This window comes from Ranitomeya variabilis, chromosome 7, assembly GCF_051348905.1.
Source record: "Ranitomeya variabilis isolate aRanVar5 chromosome 7, aRanVar5.hap1, whole genome shotgun sequence".
NCBI lineage: Eukaryota > Metazoa > Chordata > Amphibia > Anura > Dendrobatidae > Ranitomeya > Ranitomeya variabilis.
In genome coordinates this window covers 205,622,237-205,637,866 of record NC_135238.1, presented here as the reverse complement: position 1 = coordinate 205,637,866, position 15,630 = coordinate 205,622,237, and the positions used below count along the sequence as shown (strand labels likewise).

Below are 15,630 nucleotides of genomic sequence, written 5' to 3'. Positions count from 1 at the left end.
AGAGACAACATATGTCTACCTGACACTGAGTAATTACCTTTGAGATGTATTTCATCGGGTTTACGATATTGTTCCTTTTTCTGTTCATTTGTAGAATTAATGCCTATTGTGTTACCTTCACCTTTAATTAACAGGAAGTCCATTCAGTGTACAGAATTCTGGCCGGAATACTGAACACAGGGAACATCGAGTTCACGGCCATATCTTCTAAACACCAAACTGACAAAAGCGAAGTTCCTAATGGAGAAGCCTTAGAAAACGGTATAATAAAATGGCCAGTAGAACGGACACATGACAGATATGAGTAGTGGGATATTTTTATAATTTTACTTGACCAGATCACATCGAATGCTATTTTTACGTGCTTTACTGCTACTTTTGATATGGTTTTAACTTTTACCCAAGTCTTAGTTTGTATGCCTTAAAGGGGTGTTCCAGTTTAAGAAAAGTGAACTCCAAACACTTTTATGTATATTGCAGAGCAGGTACTCACCATCCTCGGTCCAGTGCCGCCTTTGGACTTGTTGACAGATCACATCACCGCTGCAGCTCATCACTGAGCTTGTCTGTTCATGCAGTATAATTCTGCTGAGCCATTGAGCTCAGTGATTGGCTGCAGCGGTGAAGTGAGCTGTTGACATGATGTTACCGCTGCAGCCAATCCCTGGGCATGGTAGCTCATGCTGTATGCTTCCATGTCCTGGAGTGATAGGTCTCTCCCTATACACCCATGCAGGGAGAGACCTGTTACTCCAGGAGACGGGTGGGGAGAAGCCATCGAGGACGAGTCTGTCCGACTATCTCATGTGGCTCGGTTCCCGGTGACATTTAACGTATTTTTTTCTGAAACACCGCAGTATTTCAGAGTCAATCATACCTGACTGAAATCTTACAGCCGTTGTCTGATAAATGCTGCCGTGGATCAGGTAGCATGTATCAGCTATCAGGCTCCCTTTACATTCACATTTTTGGGGTTAAAAATTATTTTTGCAATTGGGTTTTGTTAAACATGTTGCATTACTTGTCTTTTACAGGGTCTTGGTTTCCCACATATTGCTGGTTAATACAACGAGTTCATTGAGAATCCATCAGTGAGCTTGTTCGGATGAGGAGTTTGTAATTCTTTTATCTGTTTTTTTTCTGTTTGCTGATTTAGAACCATAGACCACATCTGACTTGAGTTGAACTTTGATATGTTCACAAGACAGCTGAGAAGATTAAAAGATAAAAGAGTAGCAAATTCCCAGTCAGAAAGACCTCCCGGACGGATTCTCAGTTAACTCATTCTGCAGCCAGCAATGTGAGGTGAAACAATGAGCTTGTTAAAGCCAAATGAAGCAACATTTTTATTGATACCCAATTACAAAAATGATTTGCACCCAATATACCGAACATGTATTTTAAAAGACCTCTCATTGTTCTTTTATCTTCTGTATATACCGCTTTACCTTTGATGAGTGTTTGTATGTTTGTTGCTTGCTGTTATCCCTGTTTTGTCTTTGTGTCTTGTTTACCTTTTATTTCGGTCCCACGCCTCATGGGTTGGGAGAGGGGACAGATCAGGGGTTAACAGAAGAAAAGTAAGGTCAGAGACTCGGGCCTCTCTACCATCAAGAGTACCCCCAGGACAGGGATAGTTAGGGTCCTAGTTACAGGGACAGTTTGAGGTTCCCCTTTCCTTACCGAACACCATCACAGCGTGACCCCAGGAGGGTGTAGCTGTGGGTTTATGGGAACCTTAAGGCAGCAAAGATGTAGCTTAGGGCTGAGGCAACGCGTAGGCCAGAAGTATTGGGAATGCTAAAATACTATATACGGTACCTTTCCTTGTTTTTGTCCTCCTGGTATGTGTCTATTAGTGGACAGTCAGTGACATTACAATTTGGTAATATAATCATCTCATCAAAATCAATAATGAATTTTTACAATCATCCCAAAAGTTGGAATTGGCCAACATTGTACTAACATTCAGTTCAAATTGTCCTCAAATGTCATTTGCAGGTCGTATGTGTTAGTTGTGACTGGAATAAACCTCTTAACTAGTGAGGAGCAAATGTACTGTTGCTCAGGTTTTCCCGAGCACGCTCAGGTGGTCTCCGAGTATTTATGACTGTTCGGAGATTTAGTTTTCATCGCCTCAGCTGAATGATTTACAGCTACTAGCCTGCTTGATTACATGTGGGGATTCCCTAGCAACCAGGCAACCCCCACATGTACTCAGCCTGGCTAGTAGCTGTAAATCATTCAGCTGAGGTGATGAAAACTAAATCTCCGAGCACTAACAAATACTCGGAGGTCACCCCAGCAACAAGTACACTCGCTCATCACTACTCTTAACATCTAATCACAAGTGCATATACAGAACTTCATTTTTTCCTGTGTTATTTTACACTATATCTTATCCTTTTTAGCTAGCCTATAATGCTGCCTTTCATCTTTTCTTCTAGCTGCTGCCCTCCTTAGCATTGGTGCTGAAGAGTTGCAGGAAGCCCTCACCTCACACTGCGTAGTAACAAGAGGGGAGACAATCATCCGCACCAACACCGTGGATAAAGCAGCCGATGTCCGGGACGCCATGTCTAAGGCTTTGTACGGGAGGCTTTTTAGCTGGATTGTGAACCGGATTAACACCCTTCTTCAGCCTGACAAAAATATATGGCAAGTAACTTGAGTCAAAACGACATTTGGTTTCTTGATCTGGGCACTTGGGATAACCTTTTTTTTTTTTTTTTTTTTTTATGTTTTTGCTAATTATATGCAAATCTAATTGTGATTAACAAAAAAAATGCAATAATTCTATAAAATATACAAATCCCAAGGAAGCTGAAGTTATTATCCTAGTCCTGAGATTAACAGTATATTAATTCATCTGTAGTAAATGGATTCTCCTTTTTGTATCTAGCAATGCGGAGAGCGGCATGAATGTGGGTATTCTGGATATTTTTGGATTTGAAAACTTCAAAAGGAATTCTTTCGAACAGCTTTGCATTAATATTGCCAATGAACAGATCCAGTTTTATTTTAATCAGCATATATTTGCATTGGAGCAGGTGAGTTGACAACTTTTATCGACACAATGCATATTACACTGCCGTGAAAAAAGTATATGAACCCTTCAGGATAAGGGCCATATATACCATATTGAGGGATATATATACCAGGATGGGGCCAGGAAGGGGAACATATATACCAGGATGAAGGATATATATATAATGGGATGGGGCCGGGATGAGGGACAAGTATACAAGGATCTGGACATATATAATAGGATGGGCCCAGGATAGGGGACATATATACCAGGATGGGCCAAGGATAGAGGACATATATACCAGGATGGGCCGAGGATAGAGGACATATATACCAGGATGGGCCGAGGATAGAGGACATATATACCAGGGTGGGCCCAGGATAGGGGATATATATACCAGGGTGGGCCCAGGATAGGGGATATATATACCGGGATGGGCCCAGGATAGGGGCCATATATACCAGGATGGGCCCAGGATAGGGGACATATATACCAGGATGAAGGACATATATATAATGGGATGGGGCCGGGATGAGGGATAAGTATATAAGGATCTGGACATATATAATAAGATGGACCAAGGATATGGACATATATACCAGGATGGGCCCAGGATAGGGGACCTATATACCAGGATGGGCCGAGGATAGAGGACATATATACCAGGATGGGCCCAGGATAGGGGACATATATACCTGGATGGGCCGAAGATAGAGGACATATATACCAGGATGGGCCCAGGATAGGGACATATATACCAGGATAGGTCCAGGATAGAGGACATATATACCAGGATGGGCCCAGGATAGGGACATATATACCAGGATAGGTCCAGGATAGAGGACATATATACCAGGATGGGCCGAGGATACAGGACATATATACCAGGGTGGGCCCAGGATAGGGGACATATATACCAGGATGGGCCTAGGATAGGGGCCATATATACCGGGATGGGCCCAGGATAGGGGCCATATATACCAGGATGGGCCCAGGATAGGGGCCATATATACCAGGATGGGCCCAAGATGGGGACATTACTACATGGGTCTCTAGTTACACCACTGAGGCTGACCTACCAAACATCTCCTTTCTTTCACACACTCACATTTCTTCAATAAAACATCATAGCTGCATATTGTCACTTTATAAAATACATTAAATCATACCATTTAAATCTTCTAGTTCTTTGCAATAGCATGGAAAAATCTTTCAAAAGGGATTATAAAGTCATTCTCACATGAAGTTATCAAAGTAATTACAACAGCCTCATCAGAACTGGGATCTACTGAATAATGTAGACAGCTTGTACTGTGAAATCTGGTGACTGGTCTTCTTTGGATAATACCACCATACAAAATGTAAATCTTAATACTACTTTAATATAGTATCCAAATAATATGTATCACCAAGATGTTGAAAACGTCTTTGGGGTTTTCCTAGTAAAAGGTGACCCTGAACAGATACCCAGCTTTCTAGCCCTAAACTGCTGCATGGCTTTCTAGCCCTAAACTTGTTAACTTCCTAAGGGGATTGACCACTTTAGACAATTCCTATTCGCTCCCATGTTGATATCGAACAGATGTAAAGTAAACAGTGGAGACACCTATCAGTAAGTATTCAGTGCCGCAGGAACTTGAAATGCACTTCCAGTTCATCTTTTTCTTAACTTTTTAAAGGGGTGTTCTCAAGTTCTTAAATTGCTTTAATTAGTTAGACAACATGAAAATAAGCAAGTTTGCAATTGACTTGCTTTCTCTATCTGATGTCATTCTCCTGCAATGAGAGATTTATTCTTTTATAGTGTACAGCTGGTTTCCATGGAACCCAGCCACTAGAGCCTGTCTGAGAGTGTGTAGTAGTTCCAGTAGAGGGGTTAACTCTTAACATTCCAGTCAGCTCTCTCCAGCTCATTGAATACTATAGAGCAGTTAGCTGCTCGCCTCCTTCTCAGCTTCTGAAGAGAGATGTAGTTCTGAATCAGCCCAGCAACTTTCACAGAAGGTCTGCTAATCTTTTCTCTCTGCTATCCAGAGCTGTATTTTTCTTCAAATGTCCTGTTATCTCTATGTGTAAATACAGGGATAAAGGTACCGTCACACTAAACGATATTGCTAGCGATCCGTGACGTTGCAGCGTCCTGGATAGCGATATCGTTGAGTTTGACAGGCAGCAACGATCAGGATTCTGCTGTGATATCGCTGGTCATTGAAGAAAGTTCAGAACTTTATTTGGTCGTCAGACCGGCGTGTATCGTCGTGTTTGACACCAAAAGCAACGATACCAGTGATGTTTTACACTGGTAACCAGGGTAAACATCGGGTTGCTAAGCGCAGGGTCGCGCTTAGTAACCCGATGTTTACCCTGGTTACCAGTGTAAAATGTAAAAAAAACAAACAGTACATACTCACCTTCGCGTCCCCCGGCGTCCGCTTCCTGCACTGACTGAGCGCCGGCCGTAAAGTGAGAGTACAGCACAGCAGTGACGTCACCGCTCTGCTGTTAGGGCCGGCACTCAGTCAGTGCAGGGAAGCGGACGCCGGGGGACGCGAAGGTGAGTATGTACTGTTTGTTTTTTTTACATTTTACACTGGTAACCAGGGTAAACATTGGGTTACTAAGCGCGGCCCTGCACTTAGTAACCCGATGTTTACCCTGGTTACCCGGGGACCTCGGCATCGTTGGTCGCTGGAGAGCGGTCTGTGTGACAGCTCTCCAGCAACCAAACAGCGACACTGCAGCGATCGGCATCGTTGTCTGTATCGCTGCAGCGTCGCTTAGTGTGAAGGTACCTTAACAGTACACACTCCAGAACAAACCACTGATGACTGAATGTGGTATAGGAGAAGTTGTGCTGGGCTTTATAGTTCTACTAATACTATAGATCTACTATTTACCAGAGCTGTCACTCAAGGAGGAGAGTCCGCCTGGAAGGAAGGGAGAAGACTGCATTGCTCTTAGCTGCTCAAGACACAACTTCTCTTCCATTTTTTTAAATAATGGTGTGATAATGGTGAGAATAGTTAATTCTCCACTCGTCATCCCTTTTTTCATCCATCAACCACCTCCTCAAGCTATATAAACATTCTTTGTTTTCAAGTGACAGTGACAATAGGCGGTGCTAATAAAATGTCCATACTATATCCTAGTAATAGCGGGGCAGAGGTGGGCTCTGGAGAGCAGCACTGCACAGCACCACCCACAGGAATGGAAAAGAGACAGATAGGAAAAAAGTATCTTGTAGGACAAACAAAGCTCCAATACCATGCATCATAACATGGAACCCACTTGTATACTGGAGAAAGCTAATGTCTCTGTAATGCAGTGCAGGCAGCAAACCGCTGTCATCGGAAGAACTGGAGACTTTAAAAGAAAACTCAAATTATTTTCAAGTTAAATATTTTTCACCAACAGATTGAATATCAGAGTGAAGGAATAGATGCTGCGCTGGTGAAGTACGAGGACAACCGGCCTCTATTGGATACCTTTCTTCAGAAACCCATGGGGCTCTTATCTCTGCTAGATGAAGAGAGCCGATTCCCACAAGCAACGGACCAGACTTTAGTTGGTATACGAAAAATGTTTGCGTGTGTATTGTGGTGCTTTATCCTATGACTTCAAACACTTAAAATGGAATAACCAATTTGCAACCCAAGATATTTGGTTAATGACTAAAGTTGAGCAAAAATATTTTACGCTGCCCTGGTCCGGAGTCAAAGGCAGACATGTCATTGGTGTGTAGCCACACAGGGGCCTAAAGGGTAAGGGGGCCACTGGCACCTCCAACGCAGGTGGAATTGTGTATTATGATGAGCTATTGTCCTGCAAAGAGCCTGAACAGGGGCCCTGTTCTATCTGTGTCCGACAGTGTCCGGTGTCCAATTTGGCCGGAACAGGACAATCTTAGCTTCTGAGCCCACCATGATGTTGCAGGGTCTAATAAGCCCAAAATGCCAGTCCGAGAACACCAGGACAAGCGTGGAGACTGCTCTAGGTCGGCTGATGACATTGCACCAGGGCCAATGCTGCCCAGCTGTAATGCCCTGTAGGGGTGTATTTTTTTCTTTATGTCTTCATTGCCTAGTGCTTATGGCTATCCTGGTATCACACGGAGATCCTGTTAAGGCACAGCCACATTGGGTTATTCTAAGCTGGATAATACTGATAAAACATTTTGTGTATTTCGGTACTAAAGATATAAGAAACTGCATTTGATATATATTGAAAAAGTGACGAAGTCAAATTTTCTCTTTTCAGATAAATTTGAAGGTAATCTTAGATGCAAATACTTTTGGAGGCCAAAATGCGTGGAGCTTTGTTTCGGCATTCAGCATTATGCTGGCAAGGTTAGCCAATTATTATCACTTACCGTAATTCACTAAAATCCGTGTGCATAGAAGAGAATGAGACTCTAGAGGGGTCCATAACAAAGATAAAACTGGGCCTTCTTGAGGACAGAAGGGTCTAGTGTTTTCATTATTTTTACCTGCCATACCTTTCCATATGTCTTGGGCCAATTTCTTATCATTTTGGTTGATGATAATTTTGTTTCACAGCAGAAAGGAGTCCAGACAGGGACATGTCACCCAATGGCCAAGTACTAGGACCATTCAGAATTGGGCACCCACTTTTTAAAGTCCCATATAGGCTGTTTCTATATCTACATACTGTACTTATATGCCAATAAGTGTGTAGTGGACGTGGAGCGGCCCCCAAACGCAGGGCAGCGGGGTACTCAGTACCGGGTCTCTCGCTCTCGGTTCTGGGGATGTCACGGTGGCCTGACCCGGTCCGTGGCCCTGCTAAGGGGCGCCCAATAAAAGGTGTAGGTGCAGGTGTAGGTCGCAGTAAATGACGAGGACACAAGGTTGCAATCTCTTTACCTCTTTACTGAAGGCTTCGGGATCCACAATCCAGAGCGCTGCTAACAGGGCTGGCTGAGACCGGCCGGTCCGAAGGCACATCCGGAGTTCCCTTTGCAGGTGGAAATCAGTAGCCTTCCTACTAGTGCCTGGGTGTTGTAGTACTTCCCTGCTGAGCACCACGGGATAGTCCTCACAACTGTTTTGTATGTTTCTGTTCTTTCTCTCCGTCCCCCAGATGATATGGATAGGACGCACCCGTATGACGGGGTAGGCCTGGAGTTATTTTATAGGGACCCTAGAGACGCCCCTCTCCCACAATTGCCTCTATTGTCTTCATAGGTGTAAAGGTGAGACAGCCAACCTAAAATTAACTGCCCTGCCGTTGGTTTGAAGTAATGCGTAGAGTCTATTACTCCCTCGGCGTTCCGGCCACCGGCTACGCGCCTCAGTAGGATGTTGCCGATCTCGGGGCACGACTCCTACTGGTTCTATCGCCTTTGTGCTGTGATCTCGTTTCTCACTTCTCCACAATATACTTTGCTTCGTGTCCTTTCTTAAGATGCCGCCGTAATGAAGTGCAGGCACGGCTCCGTAACGATCTGTCCTGTTCGCTAGGCCACTGTCAGGACCCCATCCCTGATAGGGACCCCCCTGGATCTTCCCAAGCAACGCTCTCCTCTCACTAGGTGTTACCTGGGCAAAACCCAGTCAGCTTCTCACTAACTTCCTATCCAACCCCCAGTTTTACCAGAGTGTGAAGTGTAATGTGTGACTGTGATACCTGGTCAGGTGAACTCCTTTAGTGCCATCAGACGTACCATCACTCCCCTTAGTGGCGGAGCGACAGTACTGCAACGACCAGGACTCTGGGGCGCTGCAGACGCATAAATATGTTCTTACAAACTGACACCTAAAACAATATCAGAAATACTCTGAGGTTTCCATCACTTTGCCCGATGAAGCTTGTAGACTTTTATAAATTGTTCTGAGTTGTACGTCATGCAGAACAAGCTTTACAGATGAAAGTTTTTGATGCTCCTGATTGAAAAAAGTTTGATAATAAAATCTAATTTTACTTGAATAGATCTTGCACAATTTTTCTTACCTAAACCCAGGCTTGTGTAATTGGTTTTGCAGGTCCTCTATGACGCTTGTGGGTTTCTGGAGAAGAATAGGGATACCCTTCCAGCTGACATTGTCGTCCTGTTGAGAACTTCAGAAAATAAACTTCTTCAGCAGCTCTTCTCCAGTCCTCTGACCAAAACAGGTATTAATGATAATTGCTGCGGATCTGCTACGACCTGTCATAAAAGAGGTTCAGTGCCGTTTCTGATCCCAAGTATGAAGGGAACCCTGTTCCCATCTGAAAGGTGGACCTCTGACAGAATATGAGATCTGGGAGAAGGTACCGGAGCTCTCCTGGTTGCCTTTATGTATTTTAACGTATTCATGGCCAGCTTTCCACCCAAGCGTTGGGGAGCATACATTTCCAATATAGCATTACAGATTATTTGGAATATCTAGGTTAATGTTAATTGCTTAAGACTGATTTGTGCTTCATATTGCTTCTGTCAAAAGAAAAATTGCCCATACATTAAAGGGAATCTGTCAGTAGGATCAACCCTCCTTTTTTTTAACTCAAATAAATTTTTATTAAGAATAACATTACAATTGACATGTTACATTCTTGTTTTCAGTACAAAGTTTTCCCCCCAAACGAACCCCGCAATCCCAACTTATCACGCCCCCCCTAAAACGAAAGCCCACCTTGTGTAATAGCTCCACACTCAAATCAATAGGATGACTATCCCCTCAGTTAGGACCATAGGCCATGTGTTATGTTTTCACCAATTCAGGGTCTTGATTCACTCGGTCTCTATAACAAACCTATCCCATGGCAAGCCACGGAGAAGGATCAACCTTCCTTAGCAATGTATACGGGCATGCAGGTCATAGAGAGTTGAATAATCTGATCCATTGATATCTGAGATACGATGTCTTATTCCAGAGAAATCCACATTTTTCTTAATATGTAAATGAGCTCTTAAGATCTATGGGCCGGACATAGATCTCCCTGAGAATCTGCCTCCAGAGATAATTATAAATGAAAGGAGGCATTAGCAGTGTGAGACATGTAGATCAGGAGAGCAGACTGTCAGTCATTACATGTCTCACACTGGTAACGACCCCTTTCATTTAAATTCATATATTTATCAATATATCAATAAAAATTTATTTAAGTTAAAAAAAAGGAAGTCAACATTTTTGACTTTGAGAAAAATTCATGAACCATATGCTCCATTTAAAATAATTTTGCTCAACAGACTTCAGCGAATTAAACCAAGTTAAAAAAATAAAAGTGACTTAAAAAAAGGCAAATTATTAATTGGGCCCATAATATCTTTGCCACATGTGGCCTTTACATCATGAGTCCAAGAGAGAGATTCTGGGACAGGGAAACAGAATGCTACTCAGTGTAAGTATTCTGTTATACATCATCAGTGCTGAGATGAATGAAGCTCCTAGTCTGAAAATTTTAAGGGATTTTTCCAGGTGTGCACTGCGCACACTGTCCAGATTGCCCTCTTTTGCCAGTGAAAGTGGACAGTCATGTGACTGCAAGTGTGCAATTTGCATATTTGCCGACTAGACTGCCCGCAAGTATGCAAATCGCATGCTTCCAGTGGCTGCCACTCAAATTGAAAATAAGGGGGATCTTGACAGTGTGCGCTCATTGTTTTGCAGTCACTCTATCACTGCAGATTGCAATGTGCACAATGTCAAGATTCCCCTCTATTTCCAGAATGAGAGAGCAATCACGTGACTGCAAATATGCGCTTTGCATGCCATACTTGCATCAACATGCTGACCAGATTCTCATCCGCTTCTAGAAATGTTCTAGGATGAGAATCTAGTCGGCATCTGATATACCCAAGTGAAAAAAAGGTAGTACTGCATGACTGTGAACAGGTCACCTACCACAAGACCCAACACGTGTTTCACCACTGCTTCAGATATAGTTTTTTTTTTAAGGTGTCTCTGTTGTATTTTGGTGTTTGCTTGAATTATTTTGCATATACATGTTGTTAATTCATACAATAAAATGTAACTCTGTAAATGATTGTGATATATTTCATCCCCGGCACAATCTTTTTCTTTCTTTCTTTATTTAATTATTTTTGTGCCACATGGGGATGTGCTATACCTTTAGGTTAATTGAGATATATTGGTAAATAGTTTTTCCAGGAATCATAATATAAAACTTATGCTACTTTCACACTAGCGTCGGGAAAGACCCGTCGCTGTGCGTCGGGCCGACGTTCCCGACGCTAGCGTGGTCTCCGCCGCACAACGGGGGCAGCGGATGTATTTTTCCAACGCATCCGCTGCCCCATTGTGAGGTGCGGGGAAGTGCGGGGAGGTGGGGGCGGAGTTCCGGCCGCGCATGCGCGGTCGGAAAAAGCGGACCGTCGTGAGCAAAAAACGTTACATGTAAGGTTTTTTTCTCACGACGGTCCACTACCACACGCCCAAGCGTCGCAAAACGGACGCGACGTTTGGCATTGCGTCGCAAATGCGTCGCTAATGTTAGTCTATGACGAAAAAACGTATCCAGCAAGAACTTTTGCTGGATGCGTATTTTCGGCAAAACGACGCATTTGCGACGTATTGCAGTTAACGCTAGTGTGAAAGTAGCCTTAATAAAAGCCCAGTTGGACTTTAAAAAAAATCTTGGAAAAATAAAATTAGAACGAATTTTCAAACATTTTTCAAAACTTTAAAAGTTTCTGGATTTCATTTCACTAATGTTTTCAGTATATGGTACAGTATCTAGAAGGTATGAAGTCAGACTCAGTGTTTGGCTTGTTCCTTTTTTGCTTATGCGATATCTTGAATTTACTTTTTAGCTACAGTCTGAACAAACACTGTAGTACATACAAGTAAAATATCACCTAAGATTGCTTCTGCTAGTTGTTTCCCGTAGATGGCGATATTGTCCTCAGATAATTTTTAGGTGTTCGGAATACATAAACATATATCGGGATCACAGATCGCATTTGAAAGCGTTCTTCTTAAATGACCAACCAATTATTGCACCTTCAATGTAATCATCGCTGCAACCAACAGCGTCTATATAGATAGATGGGTAGGTGTGTATATGTCTGGACATTTACCATACTATATCTACATAACCAAAGGATTCAGCAGTACACTGCGTGCGCCAAGATACATGCAAACATAAGCTATGCTTATAAAACTGAGATATGTAGCACATCAAATTGAACAATTCATGTGCACATCAGCCACGACAAGGCGAACAGTTCTTTGATGAGACCCTAACTTAATTCTCTTGTGGGCCAAAACACAGTGGTGACGGCCTCCGTATTGGATTGAGCACTCTTCCCATCAGTGTAAGGCTGTTAAAAATGAATGCCTTTTGAAGGGGTTATCTGGACTTTTATCTTATGTGGGGGCTAAGCATTTTTCGACAGGTAGGTGGTAACTACGTACCAGTTTTCCCGTGAAATGATCATGGACCGCTCCAGGCAACAATTCTACTGCTTCCGGTGATGACATAGCCGTTCCTTCTCACTCTGTCGATGGAACCTTATTGCCAATATCATGTTGATTGACAAGCAGCCCTGTCTAACGCAGCGTGGAGCCTGCTGTTAGTCAACGTGACTTCAACAATGAGAGCAGAGCAGAAGAGAAGGAAATGCTCTGTCGACGTGACATCACAGGGAGCAGGATAATTGTTGGCATGGATCTGAGTCACACAGCCAAACAGGCAGGCAGTTAGCAACTATATGCTGATATATGATAAGCCCCCTAGTAAGAAAAAAAGTCCCAGATAACCCCTTTAAATCTGTAGGCTTTTAGCTTGGGAGAGGTGTTCCTGATTAAAGTTAGGTAAGGGTCCAAAGAAAGGTACGCCTTGTTGTAGTTGGTGGGCACTCACAAACTGGCCAATATGTGCTCTAAGTACCTAATTTTCATTTTTATATGCATAGTTTGTTTGGAAAAAATGGAATTTAAAATAATTAATATATTCAATGAATAAATATGTATTTGGTGGAGTACTACTACATAGACATATGTACATGATAATATATATGATAATAAACAACATGGAAATGTTGTAGAACTGGCTCACGATTATTGATAGCTTCAAGGCCAATAAACATACGGTAACTCTCTAAAAAGAAATTCCCCTAAAGTCACTTCTTAATTATTATGAAGTTAAAAAACTCCAAAACAATAAGTAGATACATATAGATATAAAATCATATTCAGGTTATTAAAAATCATTTTACACACACAAATTATATATATATATATATATATATATATATATATATATATATATATATATATATATATATATATATATATATCTATACAGTCAGTCAGTCATGGCAAAAAATGTCAACACCCTTGAAATGGTTTCAGAAAATGAAGTATTTCTCTGAGAAAATTGTTGCCATTGGACATGTTTTGTTATACACATGTTTATTTCCTTTGTGTGTATTGGAACAACACAAAAAGAAAAAAAGGGAAATTGGACATAATTTCACACAAAACCTAAGAAATGGGGGAGGACAAAATTGTTGGCATCCTCAACTTACCTTATATACTCTAGTATAAGTCGACCCGAGTATAAGCTGAGGTACTTAATTAAGCCACGAAAAACTGGGAAAACTTATTGACTCGAACATAAGCCAGGCATGCATTGCCCCCTCATTACTATCCTGGTATGCATAGCTCCCCCATCCCTGTCCTTGTATTCATGGCTCCCCATCCCTGTCCTTGTATGCATGGCTTCCCGTCCCTGTCCTTGTATGCATGGCTCCCCGTCCTTGTATGCATGGCTCCCCGTCCCTGTATGCATGGCTCCCCATCCCTGTCCTTGTATGCATGGCTCCCCGTACCTGTCCTTGTATGCATCGCTCCCCGTCCCTGTCCTTGTATGCATGGCTCCCCGTCCTTGTATGCATGGCTCCCCATCCCTGTCCTTGTATGCATGGCTCCCCATCCCTGTCCTTGTATGCATGGCTCCCCGTACCTGTCCTTGTATGCATGGCTCCCCCATCCCTGTCCTTGTATGCATCGCTCCCCGTCCCTGTCCTTGTATGCATGGCTCCCCGTCCTTGTATGCATGGCTCCCCATCCCTGTCCTTGTATGCATGGCTCCCCGTCCCCATCCTTGTATGCATGGCTCCCCGTCTCCGTCCTTGTATGCATGGCTCCCCGTCCCCATCCTTGTATGCATGGCTCCCCGTCCCTGTCCTTGTATGCGTGGCTCCCCGTCCCTGTCCCTGAATGCATGACTGCTTATCCCCATCCTTGTATGCATGGTTCCTATAAAATAAAAAAACAAATCCTACTTACCTTCCCTACGCACCCTCACTGCATCTTGTTTCGGCGCCAGCAGCTTTTCCGGCTGAGCGATCACGTGGCCCTGTTCATTAAGGTAATAAATATTCACTCCACGCCTATGGGAGTGGAGAGAGGTGATATAATCATATAATATTAGGTTTAGTAGCCATTGCAAGATGTAATTTCTTTGATATCATGATATGGAAAATGAAAATAAGAAAAACATTGAACACAAAATCTTGACTTAAACAATGTCATGTTCCGATAAAACATTCTTATCAAGATAGTAAACTGGAAATGATTAGTGGTACTTTCCATTGCACATGGCAGATAATAATAAATAAGTTCATCTGCAGTGTTTGGGAAACAAAAGGACAAAAGGACGCTATAATGACCGGAGGCTCTACCTTCGGGACCACTGTGATCAACTAATTTTTTTATTAGCCTCTTTATTTCCATTGTACCTATGTTTGTGAAATAAGTACACCACAGCTCGTCATGAATTAGACAAGCAGGCGTTGTCATACCACGACCCATCCCTTCTTCATCCATTTTGGCATAGTTGGACAAAATTGGAGTAAAATTTTCAAAGTTTTCAAAGTGTTGTAAGCCGGAATGTAAACACTTTGATGAATTGGAGTCAAAAGATTCCTTAGTTGCTAGATTTTTCAGTGAGTGCAGAGATTTGATTCTGATTTCAGTGAGTGCAGAGATTCTGGAAAATAAAGTGAATATAAAAGCTCTATTGCAAAGTGTATTATCGCTAGGAAAGCTTTACAAAAAGCCAAGGTGTCTTACATATTATACGTATCTGGAAAATCGACATCATAGAATCTAAAGGCCATTTGGTGCCTCCATGTGTCATTTGGGGAGCTAACAGCTCTGTAATATGGAACCTTAGTCTGTCACACGATAAGGGTTCTATGGAAGGTCTTGATGTGGTCATGGGGCCTAAAGATGATTACCTTGAACCATAATTCATCATTACTCGTTATCCTTTAGTTGGAGAATCCAGAAGTCCCTAAAATCATTGAGATTTTGCTTGGAAATAATAGAGAATCGGCTTTATTGTATTGTACACTTTCTGGCATTCGCAACACAGTATATTGTACAGGAGTGAAATCAATTCTCTTTCTACCGTCTTTGTTTGACTGCCAATATGATTTATGGAATTCAGCTTTTTCTACCATTTTTCTTTAGTTTTTTTTTTGTTTGTTTTTTATAAATCCATTAATAGCTTTTGAAACTTCACAGTAGAAGAACACACGGTTCACATGCTGTGCCATTCGAAGAAAATGATGGGTTTCTGGAGAGATCCATAATAGATCAGGTGTAAATCAGAGAAAATTGGCAAATAAT

At 42.4% G+C, this 15,630-nt stretch overlaps 1 protein-coding gene across 2 annotated transcripts in view; it reads left to right on the top strand.

Moving 5' to 3' along the window:
* MYO3B (myosin IIIB) overlaps positions 1-15,630 on the top strand; it is a 334,653-nt gene that overhangs the window by 183,346 nt on the left and 135,677 nt on the right. For both annotated transcript variants that reach the window (XM_077272741.1, XM_077272742.1), the window contains 6 exons: positions 135-261; positions 2,448-2,658; positions 2,903-3,050; positions 6,443-6,596; positions 7,286-7,374; positions 9,031-9,160. In XM_077272741.1, coding sequence (XP_077128856.1) covers positions 135-261; positions 2,448-2,658; positions 2,903-3,050; positions 6,443-6,596; positions 7,286-7,374; positions 9,031-9,160 — 859 coding nt within the window. The remainder of the gene's footprint in view (positions 1-134; positions 262-2,447; positions 2,659-2,902; positions 3,051-6,442; positions 6,597-7,285; positions 7,375-9,030; positions 9,161-15,630) is intronic.